The sequence below is a fragment of the Anneissia japonica genome, unplaced genomic scaffold, assembly GCF_011630105.1.
Source record: "Anneissia japonica isolate Jap-2015-1 unplaced genomic scaffold, ASM1163010v1 scaffold288277_len221691_cov202, whole genome shotgun sequence".
In the NCBI taxonomy this organism is placed as follows: domain Eukaryota; kingdom Metazoa; phylum Echinodermata; class Crinoidea; order Comatulida; family Comatulidae; genus Anneissia; species Anneissia japonica.
In genome coordinates this window covers 134,000-150,638 of record NW_022752073.1, presented here as the reverse complement: position 1 = coordinate 150,638, position 16,639 = coordinate 134,000, and the positions used below count along the sequence as shown (strand labels likewise).

The following is a 16,639-nucleotide window of genomic DNA, read 5'->3' as shown; positions in this document are numbered from 1 at the left end:
TCGGACGTCAGAGTGCGCGCCAATCAGAACACAGTAAAGTGTGTTAAAGGTTAACCTCGTGGCAAATGTTGAAAAGCTGTGAGCAACAGTGAGTAAAAAACGGAGTAAATGCGGTCTAGCATGACTAGCCTTAATTCGGCAAGGTAGTGATTTCTATACTTCCATTTAGTATTGGATACCTTTGCAGGTTGTTCTGCTTCAAATTACGGTAAACAATAAACAACGTGATCTGTAGAAATCGTAATAATTTGTACATGATTTGTCATCAGTATTATTTAAAAGAAGAAAATTCCTACTACCATAAGAATAATATCGGATCAAAATTCTCCGAATTGGAAAGTTTACCAGTATAACTACTGTCTGCTCTCCTCCTCTATAGGGGAAAATGTAGGCCGTACGTAAGCCTAAATTACATCGAAATTCGAACATACTGAATGCCCACTAGGTTGCCCACCCAGCTAGCGAACTAAACACAGTTTTAAAACATGATCGATTTAATAATAAGGTAGGATATAACAAAACAATAAAGTTCTAACATTGTTTATTTAGTAAATTGCAACATTGCTTACGTGTTGAAAGCTGGTAAACTATATTTCAATATTGTTTACGCATTGATTATCAGCCCGACGATCCAGCCTACGATCATTGCAAAGCTAATTAAAATAACAATGACCTTCGTAGTGGTTCGTAGCTACGAGCAGGCTACGAGTGGTTACGCGCAGATACGAAGCGATATTTCCTGCCTGTACTGTACACCCTTTCCTGATTTTCATTAATGAAACTCATAGTAATTTTTCTTTCTGCATCCTTCCCTTAAAAAAATTAATTTATTGTTACATCCATTATGGAGGCTATCTATTCACTACTGTCTACATTTCTGTCTGTTAGCAAGATTACACAAAAACTAAGGATTTGATCATCATAAAATTTAGTGGAATGGATGTCCGAAAGGGTAGGGGGCCTAAAGTATGGCCGATCAAGATTACAGCAACCTAGGGGGTCCAGGGGCATGCGCCTTCAAATTTTTTTTTTCTAGACACCCAAAAATAACATCTGAGGCGTTTAGGGCTATCAGTTTTTTCTTTTTCTTTCTTTCTATTTTTTTTTTAACTTTCCAAAAGGTGGGGTGCCCCAGCCCCCTCCCCCCATATATCTGCCTCTTAAATGGTACATAATATTCAAAGAAAGACACCATTAAATTTTTAGAAGAAAAGGTCAAAGCAAATTAAGATTACTAGTACTCAAATAATATCACATTATAAAGATAATTCTTCACAAATTAATTTGACACTAGCATAGAGGCTCAGTTGGAGCAGTCAGTTAAAGTACATGCAATTTTGATACAAGTGGCATTAACAAGGGGTATTGTAATACCTGGTGGCTTGATTGACAATAAGTAGGCCGGCTAATGGATGTAACCTTGTGTACGGACTGATTATGAAAGTGCTCATATTGTGAAAGATGTGATCCTAATGCGCATTCTGCTAACACATTTGAAGTGTCATTCTTCACGTAGCCTGCTGTAAAAAAAAATACAACAGAAAATGTTAATAACAAGTGGTTGTTGAATGTATTGCAATTGTTTACAATAGAAATTCAGGCTCATTTTTATGCTGATATTCTTCTGTATTTTATTTGAAATGAAACAATTGAAATTTGAATACAAAACTTAATAAACATAGTTTAAAGGTGTATTGTCTCATGCAAAATACCAAAAAAAAAAATCATACAAATCATTTTTGAAATTATCTTACTAATTTTAAAGTAGCGAACCTGTCTCTTTAATCAATAATTCTTTATATTTAAGCGCCAGTGACAAATAGTCTTTTTTTTTTCTAACAGATGGTATACAAATTTTTATTATTATACAAATTATCAATTTTAACATAGAAATTAGTGTATTTAAAAAATTTTGCCCATAATTTTACAGCGAAAAATGATAGAAACACTTTCAGTAACTACAATTGTTTTATTGTTTTTATTATCATTATCTAGTACAAAAATCAGTGTATAAATTTTTAAAATTCAATCATTTATTATGCTCAAGTTAATAATTTGTATGTTACTGCAAAATGGACAAGTTAAATTCAAAATTATTTTTTATGATTTATTTTGTCATTTTTAAGGAACAACACATCTTTAATTAAGTAGATCATAAAGATTTTCCTGGATAATAAACAAGCTTGCGGGTTTTTTTTTACTATTATATCATGATCCGTAATTATTAAAATAATCTATATTTTTAACATGAATTGTATTTTTGCTGCTGAATTTTTCTATATTTCTTACATTTTTCAGGTTAATTTATTCTTATTTATTTTTTTCTCTTAGATAATTTATTTCCCAAATAAGTTAATTGCAACATTAACACAGATACCTAGAAAACATATTTCCTTTATTAATTCATATAATTTGAATTGTATTGATAAGTATAACTTTCAGAAAAGGCAAACCTTTTAGAAATGTAAGATTTATTCATTTGAAGCCTAGAATGCTGTCTCAATACTTGGCAGTATTTATATTAATAATAACCCTAATACCTCTTCAATTCAATTTCTTTGTCTCCTTGTTTAATATAAAACAAATTAGTGTGTGCTTATGGAGCAATATAATCTTATCTTTCCCCCTATAGGCGAACTGATGATCAACATTTTGTCTAAGGTCTTCTATCTGTTTCTTAGATTTTCGCACATTAAATAATCTAATAAAAATACTGAAATATATTTCTAATAATACAATTACTATAATCTATTTACAAATTTTTTTTTTACATAGTATACTATCAAATTGAAGTTAGAATATTCCTAATATAAACATCTTTAGCAACAATCAATCAGTACATTTCTACAGTTATTTCAAAATCCAACGAAAAATGTATGTATTAAAATGTATTTTTTGTTTTGTTTCATCATTTTATTAATAGGATCATCGGTATCTGGTAACACAAAATGGAAGAGGCCACCGCCACCAAATTTGGACCCAAAAACTGATAAATTTGTATTCCAGCAGATTGATCTTGATCATTATATTGGTATGTAAATTACTGTCAGGAATCACCTCGCTTTGTTTGTGTTTACCTCCTTCATCCGAGATTGAGAACCAACTTCATATTTGAAGGCTTTGGCCTGAGACCAATGGGTCCCGATGTATCATGCAGCAGCTAATCTACAAGGCACAGTCCAGTCCACTCTTGACTGGTGCTATGAGATGAACAAAAACACTGGGGTAACCCTCTACTCATCTTAAAAGATGGTCTGGGTTCTTTAAAGTCACTTTTTAGCTCCGATGAGGAACTCTAAGAATACCCTGCTGATTGACTGCTTTTTTGCTCGTCCGGGAATTGAACCAGGGACCTCTCACATCTTACCCTACATTCATGCCACTAGACCTTACGAACCGTAGTTACTGTGTCTCACACCCTAAGCTGCATTCATGCCTCCATGACGAGTCATAATGACTGTAATTTTAAAGTTTGAAGAAGCTCAAGGAATACTCAGCTGAAGGAATTTTTACTTTTTTGCTGATTGATTAATAGATCTTTTTCCATTTTTAGAGAAAAAAAATTAACGGGGCTTGTACGGCAATTGAACCAGGTACCTCTCACACCATAAGCTACATTCATGCCTTGAGACCAACAAGCCAAAGTTACTGGGTAATTTTGAAACTCTAGTAATACTCGGCTGTTCGATTGTTTGATTGATTAATAGATTATTTTTGTATGGGCGGCCGTTAGGGCTAACACACTCTACTTCCCCTATTATACTGCCCTCATCGGAGCTTTCGAGATTATGAGAACTTGTTTTCTCATTGGTTCATGTTTTCTTAGATCAATAATGTTACTTTACATATATAATTTATATTTTCTCTTTTGTCTACAGGTACGCATATGGACAACATGCCCGGCCAATCAAAAGGTCCTGTGCCTATTATCCGTATGTTTGGAATAACGATGGCTGGGAACAGTGTGCTATGTCATATTCATGGCTTTGCCCCCTATTTCTACATACAAGCTCCCAAAGACTTTGAGGAAAAGCACTGTGTCTTATTCCGTGAACAACTGAATAAACTTGTGCTTGGTGACATGAGGTCAAACAAAGATAACATCTCTGATGCTGTGTTGGCAGTAGATCTGGAAAGCAAAGAAAGTAAGCATTTTGTAATTGACAGTTGAACAAACTGAACCTTAAAAAAGCTGACAATTAAAGCTTGGATTCCATTCAATTGCTACAAGCTATCGCCAACAGCTTTCGGTGATGCTGGTTGGTTGGTCGTATCGGGGAGCCTTCCTGATTGCATCGGGGACTGTTGCGCAGTACAACGATTGCGCTGGAAACATTGTAGCAACAACGTAGCAATTATAAGAAAACCAGGCTTAACAGACACTATGTAAGTTTGTACCTATCCATCTTCTACTGTAGGTCTGTGGATAAGATACTTGCTTTTATATTCCATCGTCCTCATATGACGGAATTTTTTCTCAGGACCAAAACAACTTTGATCCATAAGCCTCGTAATGAGACTTTTTTTATACAAAACATCATGAATATTATGGTTTTTCTTGTGAAAAGGATCGCCACTTATTATATAAGACAGAGATTAAGTTCAGTATGATCCAACCTTGACTGACCCAATGCAGTACTATTCTGCGTGATGTGAATGGCCTTGTTAATTCCTCTCAATCCATTAATGTTTGACTTTTTTGGTGTATATGAAAAGACATGTAAAAATTAATCTTGATCCAATAAATATATTCTGTGTTGTTGATACACAACGTTCTGCTAGTAATCCTCTGGCATTCTCAATCAATCTGTCACGACCATTATGACAGATTGGTCATAGTGTCGCCTTGGTGTTGTTGAGATTGTTCTGCGCCTCCTATTTTTGACAACATGACACTATGAACAGAGACAAGGAAGGACACAAATTATTGCACATATATGATGACATCATACAATGTCAAAAAGCAGGAGGGTGCCTAATTTTTATTATAATTATTATGCTGATTTGTAAATTAAACTTTATTTTTAAGGTATTTATGGTTATCATGGAAATAAGAAATTGCCTTTTCTGAAGATCACCGTGGCTGTCCCAAAATTCATTGCACCTGCTAGACGTCTTCTTGAACAAGGTTCTCTTAACCTTTCACCCATGTATCCTCCAAAGGCTTTTCAAAGTTACGAAAGTAATATTGATTTTGAAATTAGGTAGGTTGGATAAGTTAATATAATATACACATTAATTGTCATGCCAAGTATACTCGTCCCTTCAAAACCCTGTTCAATTCAATTCATTTCAATTTATTATAAAATTCCACAAATCGTGGCCTGTTAGATCGGTAGTCATGCCTTGTCAACGAATGCTAGAACACTGCCATGCTACAACTACCACACTACAACCATTCTACATTCTCTATCACACAACTACCTTGCCACAATTACTTACCGTGTTAAAAATATTACACTATAATTTCATTACTCATTACATAAAAATATTTAAATTAATTAAAATGCAATAAAAGTTAATAATAAGTAAGTAATGGAATAAGATATTTTTTCTTTTTGTCATTAGGTTTATGGTAGACACTGAAGTTGTTGGTTGCAACTGGATAGAGCTCCCAGCAGGACAATACTTTGTTAGGAAGAAAGATGATGCACAGTCCCTGTGTCAGGTGGAGGTGGATGTAGCATGGGATAAATTCATCAGTCATGCAGCAGAGGGGGAGTGGCAAACTGTGGCACCATTCAGAATTCTTAGTTATGATATTGAATGTGCTGGTAGAAAAGGTAACTAGATAATTATTACTTTCACATGTAACAGAAAGTACACTTGCTGAACTTAAGTTGGTCAGTGGTCGATCCAGGAATACTAAAGTGTGTGGGCCCAGGGATGGAGTTTTGAAGATGAAGGGTCATGTTAGGGCTAACATCATGTTTGAATTTCTTTTTTCCAAACTGTTCACCCAACTGTCTTTGTATGTGGTAATAATAGTAAGTGCTTAAGGATTAGTGAATGTTATAATTTTTCACTGTGTATTTCTTTTGTGGCGTTAAGGTCTAATTATTAATATTAAAGTTTCCATTTGAAGAATGATTACAGGTCTTCCTCTAATTCAAGATCCCTCAAATACCACCTCCAGTTAAGGACCATTTGTCTATGACCTATGACAAACAATACCACTTTTCTGTGGCCCTGGATGAACAATTACACTTGTTTTTATTATATTTATTTTTTTCTAATTAGAGGCCAAAGCTGATAAAGTCTTCAAAAACCCTGGTGCCAAAACTGGTCTTTAATAGAGGGATTTAGCGATTGGCGTCACACCTAACTTAGGTGTTGGATATAAACAGTCGACTGGCACAGCTGTGTTTTACTTGGAGATTGCCAGGGCAGTTGTCGCTTATTATTGCTGTAAAGGTCATCATAATTCCCAGTAAACTATACCAAATTGATTGGAAATTAAACTTAAGAATTTTACCTTAATGGTTAACTGATGCTATAAAGGATACTGGCCTGCAAACATTGAGATTTTTCGACAAATGTTAGGACTAGACCCCTTCATATCTACGGCATGGTTAGAAATGCATGATGGTCTTCGACCTGCGAACTACGCTGCGATATTAGGGCCAGCTAAGGTTTATGAAGGGTCACTTAAATTTCAAAGCATACAAATTGAGGAGAACGCTAGGATAAGTAAATAAACACTACTTTGAACAATCGTATTGCCTTTCCTAGCCATTTACTTCTCACGTTGACTGTGGGTGGCTGCTTTCGCAAACCATAACATTATCTTTTCCTATGCTATTGCACTGTAATGTTTTTCATGTATACCCAAGTTAGGTCAAGTGACCGTCTGTAAACAATCATTGCCGAATCCCTCTTTTGGAGGGAGATGAATTGTATTTTTCTGTGGCCCTGGATGAACAATTACACTTGTTTTTATTATAATTATTTTTCTAATTAGAGACCAAAGCTGATGAAGACCACAAAAACCCTAGTCCCAAAACTGGTCATTTAATTGGAGGGAGACATGTATTAATAATGATATTTGTATTCCTGCAGGAATTTTCCCTGAGCCTGATAAAGATCCTGTGATACAGATTGCCAACATGGTGATATGCCAAGGGCAGAAAGACCCATTTGTCCGTAATGTGTTCACATTGAACACATGTGCACCCATTGTTGGAAGCGAGGTTCTGTCATATAGTAACGAGAAAGAATTATTGAAGGTAGGATAGTAGGACTGTTGGTATGTATTTTTTTCTTTATAAAGTTGTCTTTTGACTTATCACTTTGTGCGCACACATTGCACACTGGTGGTGGTATCACCTGTCCTAGTCTAGTTTGTTGGAGCTGCATAATTATATGTCTTCTTCAGGACTCAGGGTATTTCCATTAAATTACTTTTTGTTTTTCTATTTTATAAACTTTGTAAATTTGATTGATTAGAACGATGGAAGTAAAATTCCTATAGAACTGCAACTTTTTGATTACTTAAAAATAGAGCATAGTTTGAAAAAAGTTGATAAATACAAAAAAAAATGTTATACAATTTAAAGTACCTTATGGTAATAATGGTGAAGGACCACCAAACCATGTAAGAATAAAACATATTAATCTTTTTTTTTTTCTAGATGAAATTTAGTGAATAGCTTTATACTTGTTAATCTTTTAGAGTTGGTCAAAGTTCATTAAGGATGTTGACCCTGACATCATCACTGGTTACAACATCCAAAACTTTGACATGCCGTACCTTCTGAACCGTGCAGCAGCTCTGAAGGTGACAGACTTTCCTTTCTTCGCACGTATAAAGGGGTCACGAAGTGTAATCAAGGAATCTACGTTCCAGTCGAAGCAAATGGGAAAGCGCGAGAATAAAGTAGTTAACATTGAGGGCAGAGTTCAATTTGATTTATTTCAGGTGCAGTACTAGTTTTCAAAATTGTTACTGTATACAAATGAACACATTATAATCATCATCATAACCATCATGGCTATATCAACATGAAAAATATTCACCATCTTCAACATCATTTTTTTTTTTTCAGATTATTGACATCACCTTACATCAGGCATTGACAATCATCATTACATTCATATTGTTGTCATCGTTGATGCTGCTGGCGTCATTGTCATTATATTATCATCATCCTCATTTTCTTTTTTTTTTTCGACCTAACTCATCCTTTCACAGTTATATTTCTTGTACTGCACATGATATGCTTACTGTAAATGCTTGAATAAGCGCCACTCACGATTAAGCGTCGCTCTCGAATAAGCGCCGCACCAAATGTTGTTTTCGCTAAGCGTCGCTCTCCAATAAGCACCGCGGCGCTCCATTATTTGGGCGAATAAGCGTCTGTGTGCAATGGAACTATTAAAGAAATAGGGCAAACAATACAATGTATACAGCGTTCAAATGAATAAATAACACAATGAAGACCCAAGCATATCTTTATAAACGTTTATTTACGGTGATGTAGGGTCTATGATAGGCCTATTGAACTATGATAATACGTGAGATAAGGTAACATAAGAACAATAGAAGGCGCCACGCCAAAGCGTCCAAAACTTTTATGTGCACCACGGTGCTTTTTCGAGCATTTACGGTATTCCTCTCAATGAAAGAACATCTTCAATATAATATAGAATGTAGAGGACTCAAACTTTGGAATAATTTACCTTTGTGTGTAAGAGAATGTGTTTCAACTTAAAAAATATTTGATATCTACCTACTGATTTTGAATTTTATTCTCAAATATCTTTTCTTACTCGCACTTCTGTCAGATGACGTTTCATGTATATTTAGTACTTTTATTTATTTATTTATGTATTTGTTTATGTATGTATTTATTTATTTATTTGTTTATTTATTTATGTATTTTCTTTTACTATTTTGGTTATGCTTTCTTCAATACTATTTACTTTGCTCTTAACCACATTGTACTATTTTTCATTTTGCAGAAAATATATGTTACTTTGATTGATTGATTAATGTCATTTCTTAAGTCCTCCTCGCAGAATTGATAGCACAGAAATTAAACAGAACATAAATTAAACATATCCCAGTATTTGTTTTTTTTTTAACTTTCCATTTTATTTGCCTCTACAGATTCTTTTGCGCGATTACAAGTTGAGATCATATCGACTGAATGCCGTGAGTTTTCACTTTCTACAGGAGCAGAAGGAAGACGTACAGCATTCTATTATTACAGATCTACAAGTAGGTCATGTGATTAAACAAATACAAATACATTTTATGAGGCACATGATAACAATTATCAATATGTGTTGAAAAACTAGTATTCAGACAATCAGGGAAAATGTTGAGGGAGGGACATGTTCACTGATTTTATTGGATTGTATGTTCGTATGAATAAATGCCATTTTGCATAATTTATTTTGGTGTTTTTCAGTCTTTCGTTATTTCTACTTATATTCTTCTATCCCTTCACCATACCATACCTGCCTATGCAGAATTATGTCTATGAAATTTAACCATACTAAACCTACCAACTATTTTTATTTGTTGGCAAGGCATGTTCATTGAATTGCCTTCTGAGAATTTGGTGAGATGAGCTGCAATGCTTTTCTTAATTTTAGAATGGTTCAAGTCAAACTCGACGACGACTTGCCGTGTACTGTCTGAAGGACGCCATGTTGCCGATCCGTCTTCTCGAAAAGCTTATGTGCATTATCAATTACATGGAGATGGCGAGGGTCACAGGTGTGCCACTCTCCTACCTACTCTCTAGAGGGCAGCAGATTAAAGTAGTGTCACAGCTATTGAGGCATTCTAAAGAACAGGATCTGTTGATGCCATCGCAAAAAATAGATACTGGCGATGAGTATGTTGGAGCAACGGTCATAGAACCAGAAAAGGGGTAAATGTCTATTAATACTATGTATGTATGCGCATATTTTAAGTAGAGTTAAAGTGTATGTTTCAGTCTTGAGTGCTCATTGTATTTTTCTTGTAAATTGTTATATTTTCTATAGTGACTGTTTTTATGTTTTTTTTACATTTGTTTTACATTTTATAATATAATATGTGATGACGAGCAGAAGAATAAAGTTATCTTATCTTATCTTATCTCATTCATAATCTCATTGACTTCATGTCCATTTCATTTTCATTTATTTATTCGACCATATAAACATTAAAAAGCACAAAAACAAAAAGAAACAACAAAACGATGGTCAGTGGCAGCTAAAGCAAATAAATTACTGCAACTCGAAAGAGTCAGCTGTCCCTAGAAGAGTCAGCTGTCCTCAGAAAGGTTTGCAAGTTATCAAACACAACACCATTGTCCAAGCCTTTATGATGGTCATTTTAGATTAGTGTAGATACTTCTGCATTCTCAAGGGTCCCTACAGATCAACTTTGCTAGATGATATTCACACGAAGGTACTACTGTACCTAATAACATATTTATAATTTCATCCAATTGTTGTTAGGTATTTCTTCCACAATGTTTTCATATGTATGTTTCTCCATGAATCATCTGCTAGATATATTTTGCTAAGTTTAAAAGCATTATCTTTTTTTGTTTTGTTTCCCCAGTTACTACAATATGCCAATTGCAACACTTGATTTCTCTTCCCTGTATCCATCCATCATGCAAGCCCATAACCTCTGCTATACCTCTCTCCTTCAGAAGAGTATGAGAGAAGAGTAAGTACAATTTTTGAAATTCAATATATGAACATTTTGTGACTAAGTAATTAAATCAAAAGTTAGCTGTTACTGATGGGTACCCTTTTGCTTTGTGAATATTATCTGTAATTTCACATGCGCTTAAAAGAGCATAATGTTGCCTTGACAACATTGGCGGAGGTCCCTACCCTCTTGCAGATACGATTCTCCACTAATATATTCGAAAACGCAATGTGTTTCTTCCGTTACACTTTCATTTAAGCAGATACTATTGATACATGTCCATAGCAACGTAATATTTATCTTTATTATTAAGGATAAACTGAAAGTCAATTAGTCAGTTAAATAAACCTAAATCAAATAAAACTTGCTGAAAATTAATATATGAATTGAATTGAATAATTTGAATTTTCATTAAAAAGGAAAATTATATATATTTAAGTTATTACAGAAAAATGCCAATTAAGATTTTAATAATATCATTCATTTCATATATAGTAATATAGGCTTTGCATTATTAAAAATTCCGTAATAAAATATTTGTAAATCATTGACAAGTGATTTTTTTCCTGATCTGTGATTTAATTAATTGAGCAATTGAAATTTACATTTTTGAGGTTTGTTTTCTTGGGTAGAAGTATATATTTAATCTGATTATTAAGATCAACCTAAACATTGATTAGTTTGCTTGTGTCTGTTTTCCTGTTCCTGAATCCTGAAAATTAAGTAATTAAAATTATAAAATTATTTTTTGGCAAACCACTGGTGTTTATGCTAAAGGTTGTTTGTGTGTAGAATGGGAATGACAACAGTGTACTGCCCAGGACGTGAAGATTCCTAAACATAGATATAACCTTCAATTTATTTGATTATCATCAATATACCGTACTTGATTCCTCAAGTTAACTATTAATCGGTGTACAATAACACGGAAATATCCTACTTACAGATTAAACCCCGACCAGTACATCAAAACACCATCTGGGAACTACTTTGTCAAGGCGTCAGTGAGGAAAGGTCTTCTTCCTGTTGTGTTGGAAGGCTTACTATCTGCGAGGAAAAAGTAAAGCCAATACAGTTTCGCATTTCAATAAATCGCTTTTGTAGCACTTTCTGTCATGAAGAGAGCCCTTGACATAAAATGTTTTTATCTTATTTTGATAGAGCCAAGGCAGACCTGAAAAAGGAAACAGATCCTTTTAGGAAAGGGGTCCTCGATGGACGACAATTAGCCTTGAAAATGAGCGCCAACTCCGTGTATGGTTTCACTGGTGCCCAAGTTGGCAAGCTACCATGTTTAGAGATATCCCAGGTAAGCGCGATAATGCGTAGTTGCCAGCGTCCATGTACGGTTTCACTAGTGCAAACATCATACATAATTATGGCTTTACTGGTAACCTAGTTATCAAACTAAATGTCTAAATCTGGTGCCAACTCTTTCCATTTTTGTGTCTACTGCCTGAAAGCAAGCTCTAGATTTCCTATAATCGCTATACTTATTTAGAGTAAATCTGGTTGGAGAAATGATGGGATACCTATCAATGCATCATATGTTAAAGATAGAAAAAGTCTTGCTCTTTTTTGCGGGGTTGAACAGTCATGCAGCTGGCTCTATTTGCCATGCCTTGGATGGAGCTAGAAAGAACCAAAATAACGTGTAATTAGGCCTACCGCTGCTGACTTTTAAGCAAAATATAACTATATCAAGCAGTAGATACACACTCTCGCTGGGAGCCTATTTTTGTTTTTTTAACCAATACTCCAAGTATGCAATGCAATGTCTGGTAAGATCATACACAAGGCAATTCAGCTTGTCTACCAGCCTCACATGCAAATAGCACAATTGAATCCACTTAATCTTCAGGAAAGTTTCTGCCTGACAGAAAGCCAAATAATTCAATTTTTGAACTATTGCTTGTATATTCGTGTTTGCAGAGTGTTACAGCGTTTGGACGAATGATGATTGAACGAACGAAAGACTTGGTGGAAAGCAAGTACACAGTTGCCAATGGCTACAACCACAATGCCAAGGTATAATACTATCATATGATGCTGAAATTGGTAGTTGTTTCAGTGACTAAATGAAAATGTTGATTAAATTACAACAGTGAATTCGTGTACCAGAAAGTCCTAGCAAGGGATTTTCACGTTTTTTCTGTACAAAAGTCATAGGCATTTATCTAGGCTATGCCTTGTTGTCAGCTAGTGTGGATGGTATGTGCAGTTGACCTCCACAAGGAACTGGCCTGTGGTAGGCCCCAAGTTGGAAGAAGGTGCTTCTGGGGAAAATTTTGTTAACTGAGTTTTTTTAACGCATAAAATTTTGTCTTGCTGTGCACAATGATACTCATCAGCAATGGCTTCTATGAGACAATTGATAATAAATTAGTAAAAGATTAGATATTATGAATTTGCGGAAGATGGGTTGTTTTCCGTGAGATTCTTGCTTCCATGCAGGATTGCGGGAAGCCATTCTGATGTATATGTGCATACACCCTGAGGCTCACACATTCAACGTGAGACTCGCACATTCGAGGTCTGCTTCACGCTCTCACACTTAAGGACCAAAATCTCCCGCTTAAATGTAGTATGGCTTACAATAAGAAATATATGTATAATTTGTAGCTCTTTTGCTAAACAATCACAATCTGCTGTACTTACAATAGGATTGGTTTTGTTATTACACACATTCAAACACTAAAAATGGCACACTACACCAGGGTTAAGTTGAGTTGGCTTCCTATCTTACGTAAAACTCTCAACCAATCAAATGGAGCTGCCATATTGTGGCCTGGGCAATGCGTTGCATGTTTAGTTTTTTGGAAGAGTAAATCATGTCAGATGCAAGTTTCTCAGACAATTTCACAATCAAGTTGGTAACAACCAACGAACCAGCACATTTGTTTGGTTCCTTTTCAGAAATGTTAAAAAAAGCCCAAATCAGCAAAATGGATGTATAAAAAAGATCACGGCCGGCTCGACCTAAAAATTTAATTCAGATTTGAAGTCTGACTACCAACTTCCTTTAATTGGTGCCAAATATTTCCTACTGGCAATTCGCTAACAATCTGACATTTTTTTATGTCAAATGTATGTATGTATTCTTTATTTGTTAAGTAAAGGGCTAGGTAGGCCTAAGCCTTGCCATGGGAGAAAAATTTTGTCACAAAATATGCCTTGGATTTAACTGTTTTCTACAACAAAATAATACTTTTCAAAAGCCAAAATTACCTGTGCTTAATGTCAAGTATTCATTTGAAGTGATTTCCGAATGAAAACATGACCATAAATGCCCAAAACAAGTGTTATTATTCTTTTCATAAATATTGCCTATCCATGCAAGTAGCACCCTCAATGATCAAAATGTGAGATTTTCTGTACAGTATGACTGAACAAGCATGCACAGCTCAAATATAATATATCTCGGCTGAAAACGATTAATGTTTCTTGCTTTAAACTTAGTTTGATATTACTTTTGGTTTTAATGTTTTCTGTCTTAGCTGATGTAACAATTTAAATTATTTCGGAAGAAGTGTTTCTGTGGTAAAAAACGATCGTTCGTAATGACGTCATTGCTGCAAATTCGGTTCATAAAATCAGGAGTTCGTAAATGGGAGGTTCGTAATTGGGAGATGTTACTGTACTAGTTTTTTTGATCAAATCAGATCAAACTAGCAGCATCAACATAATCAAAGGATACACTGCCAGCCGCCAAGCACGTGGCTCATATCAGTGGGAGGTTTGTGAAACGACGGAAACATGCATTCTCAAGAAAACAATGCTGATCCTTAACAGATTTTTAGTTGTAGAAATACAACCCTAAAGTGGTAAAGAATGCGTTTTCGGGTATCTAGGGGGGAAAAACATTTTTTTTTTAAACATGGCATGTATGTGAGACTTAGGACCCCCGTTGTGGTTAGTGAATTCTGAGTCTTTGTTTTTGTTGCTATGATTTTAACATTGTAATATATTTATTCCTAGGTAATATATGGTGACACAGATTCTGTGATGGTAAAGTTTGGTGTGGATACAGTCCAGGAGAGTATAGACCTGGGCAAGGAAGCAGCCGGGTGGATTACCAAAGAATTCCCAGATCCATGCAAGCTAGAATTTGAAAAGGTGAAGTGTGGTTTTGAGTAATTAGCCTCCCCTGGGAGCATTGGTCCTAAGGTATTACCCAGTAAGTATAGCCCATGTGGGAAGAAATTGGATACTATAGAGAATCTTTATCTAGTTTTTGTTCAGTATACTTGTTCATTGAAAAGTAAAATGTGGTGGCCCAAGTATCAACAAACTTGTATCTGGTTAAATGCTCATTAGCAAATCTGAAAATTTTTAGCAAGCACGACATAAATAACAATGTTAGATATATACTCCTTTTGTACTACCAAGCCGACATATATTGCATAAAAATGTAGTGCAAGATGCAATTAGATCTTTGGAGTATGAATATCCCTTCATGCAACCTAACCTTAAATCTTTTCCCTTATTCAAAATGTGTTTTTGTTTTTATAGGTTTATTTTCCATATTTACTGATCAACAAGAAGCGGTATGCAGGGTTATATTTTACACGTGCTGATACGCATGACAAAATGGATTGCAAGGGTATTGAAACAGTTCGCCGTGATAATAGTCCACTTGTAGCAAATCTTGTGAATGCTTGTCTGCAGAAAATATTGATTGACAGGTTTGCTTAACATTTTCCGCCCAATATGTTTGCATCATGTCACTAACTGTTTACATTATCATTTTATGTTACAATTACATAATGCTTTATTTTATTATATGTAATACATAGTATAATATTTTTGTTATATGTGAAATTAAATTTATAATCTAAATTGAGCAGCTCCTTGTTGTGAGAAAGTCTTAGTCCACATTTGGGATTCTCAACCAAGACCCGTAAATACTGTTAAGTAGCTTTACCAAGGCACTGCATATTTTAGAATTAATCTGTAAGTTATTTGAAAGTTTGTAATTTAATTCAATTGTTTCGCTTTTGAAATTATGTAGCGAGAATTAACGAAAGCCCTTGAAACAACCTCCCTATAATAAATATTACTCGATACCTTAGTCAGATAAACTACAAGGCGCCGTAAGTGGCCTCTCATAATTTCAAGTGTTTATAACTATATCAAAGGTCAATATATATGTGTAAAAGAAATATCCTACAGATTAGTATGTTAAGAGTTATAACTTGAAGTTATGCTGCCACCTATATTTGAAATGTTTAAAAATATTAATGCATGATTTGTACAATTCATTTAGCTGTTAGATTCAAACTAAAGAATAGGCTCCTGATAATAGCTTTAGTATACTGCAGAAACTAAGTCAACATTACTCCAAACATAGTCCATTGTCAGACAAGGTTGCTACCAGCCATTGGTCATTTGTCAAAACATATGACCAATTACCAACTCCCTGATAAAACTACATTCAAAATGTACTTGGAATGCCTGTCAAATGAAATGAACATAAATGAATCTTAACACATTCTATTTTACAATACCACCGCACAGGGTATATCTGTGCAAGCGTGGTTTGCTCAAAAAAGCAAAAAAAATGTCTTTGGCAATTATTGGAAATATAATATGCCACTCCTCATACTCAATTTGTTTTTGGCAGTTATTGGACATATGATAATGCCACTCCTCAATCTCAACAAGGTGCAGTAAGTGGTCTCTCATAGTTTTAAGTGTCATTACTATGTCAAAGGTCATTATATATGTATAACTACATGATTTATATGATTCACTTAGTTATTAGCTTCAAACTAAAAATTAGAACAATAAAACAAATTTTCTCTTCCGATTATTGCCATTCCTCTAGTCTTGCATATACCATTAATGTGGTAATGATGACAATAAGGATTTTCATATTAATAATCTGTTGGGGTTAAAGCCCCATTCCCGGCAAAATTTCAGTTTTTAAGAAAAATCTAATTTTTGTATAATGTTATAAAGATTTATAAATATAATACGGAA

The 16,639-nt window shown here is 34.5% G+C and overlaps 1 protein-coding gene across 1 annotated transcript in view; it reads left to right on the top strand.

The window, feature by feature from the left end:
* LOC117122104 (DNA polymerase delta catalytic subunit-like) overlaps nt 1-16,639 on the top strand; it is a 43,504-nt gene that overhangs the window by 2,639 nt on the left and 24,226 nt on the right. The window contains exons 3-16 of the mRNA XM_033267579.1: nt 2,924-3,031; nt 3,879-4,145; nt 5,030-5,204; nt 5,569-5,783; nt 7,060-7,226; nt 7,673-7,918; nt 9,110-9,220; nt 9,601-9,881; nt 10,562-10,672; nt 11,604-11,717; nt 11,819-11,966; nt 12,590-12,685; nt 14,636-14,773; nt 15,170-15,342. Of these exons, the coding sequence (XP_033123470.1) occupies nt 2,924-3,031; nt 3,879-4,145; nt 5,030-5,204; nt 5,569-5,783; nt 7,060-7,226; nt 7,673-7,918; nt 9,110-9,220; nt 9,601-9,881; nt 10,562-10,672; nt 11,604-11,717; nt 11,819-11,966; nt 12,590-12,685; nt 14,636-14,773; nt 15,170-15,342 (2,350 nt within the window). The remainder of the gene's footprint in view (nt 1-2,923; nt 3,032-3,878; nt 4,146-5,029; nt 5,205-5,568; nt 5,784-7,059; nt 7,227-7,672; nt 7,919-9,109; nt 9,221-9,600; nt 9,882-10,561; nt 10,673-11,603; nt 11,718-11,818; nt 11,967-12,589; nt 12,686-14,635; nt 14,774-15,169; nt 15,343-16,639) is intronic.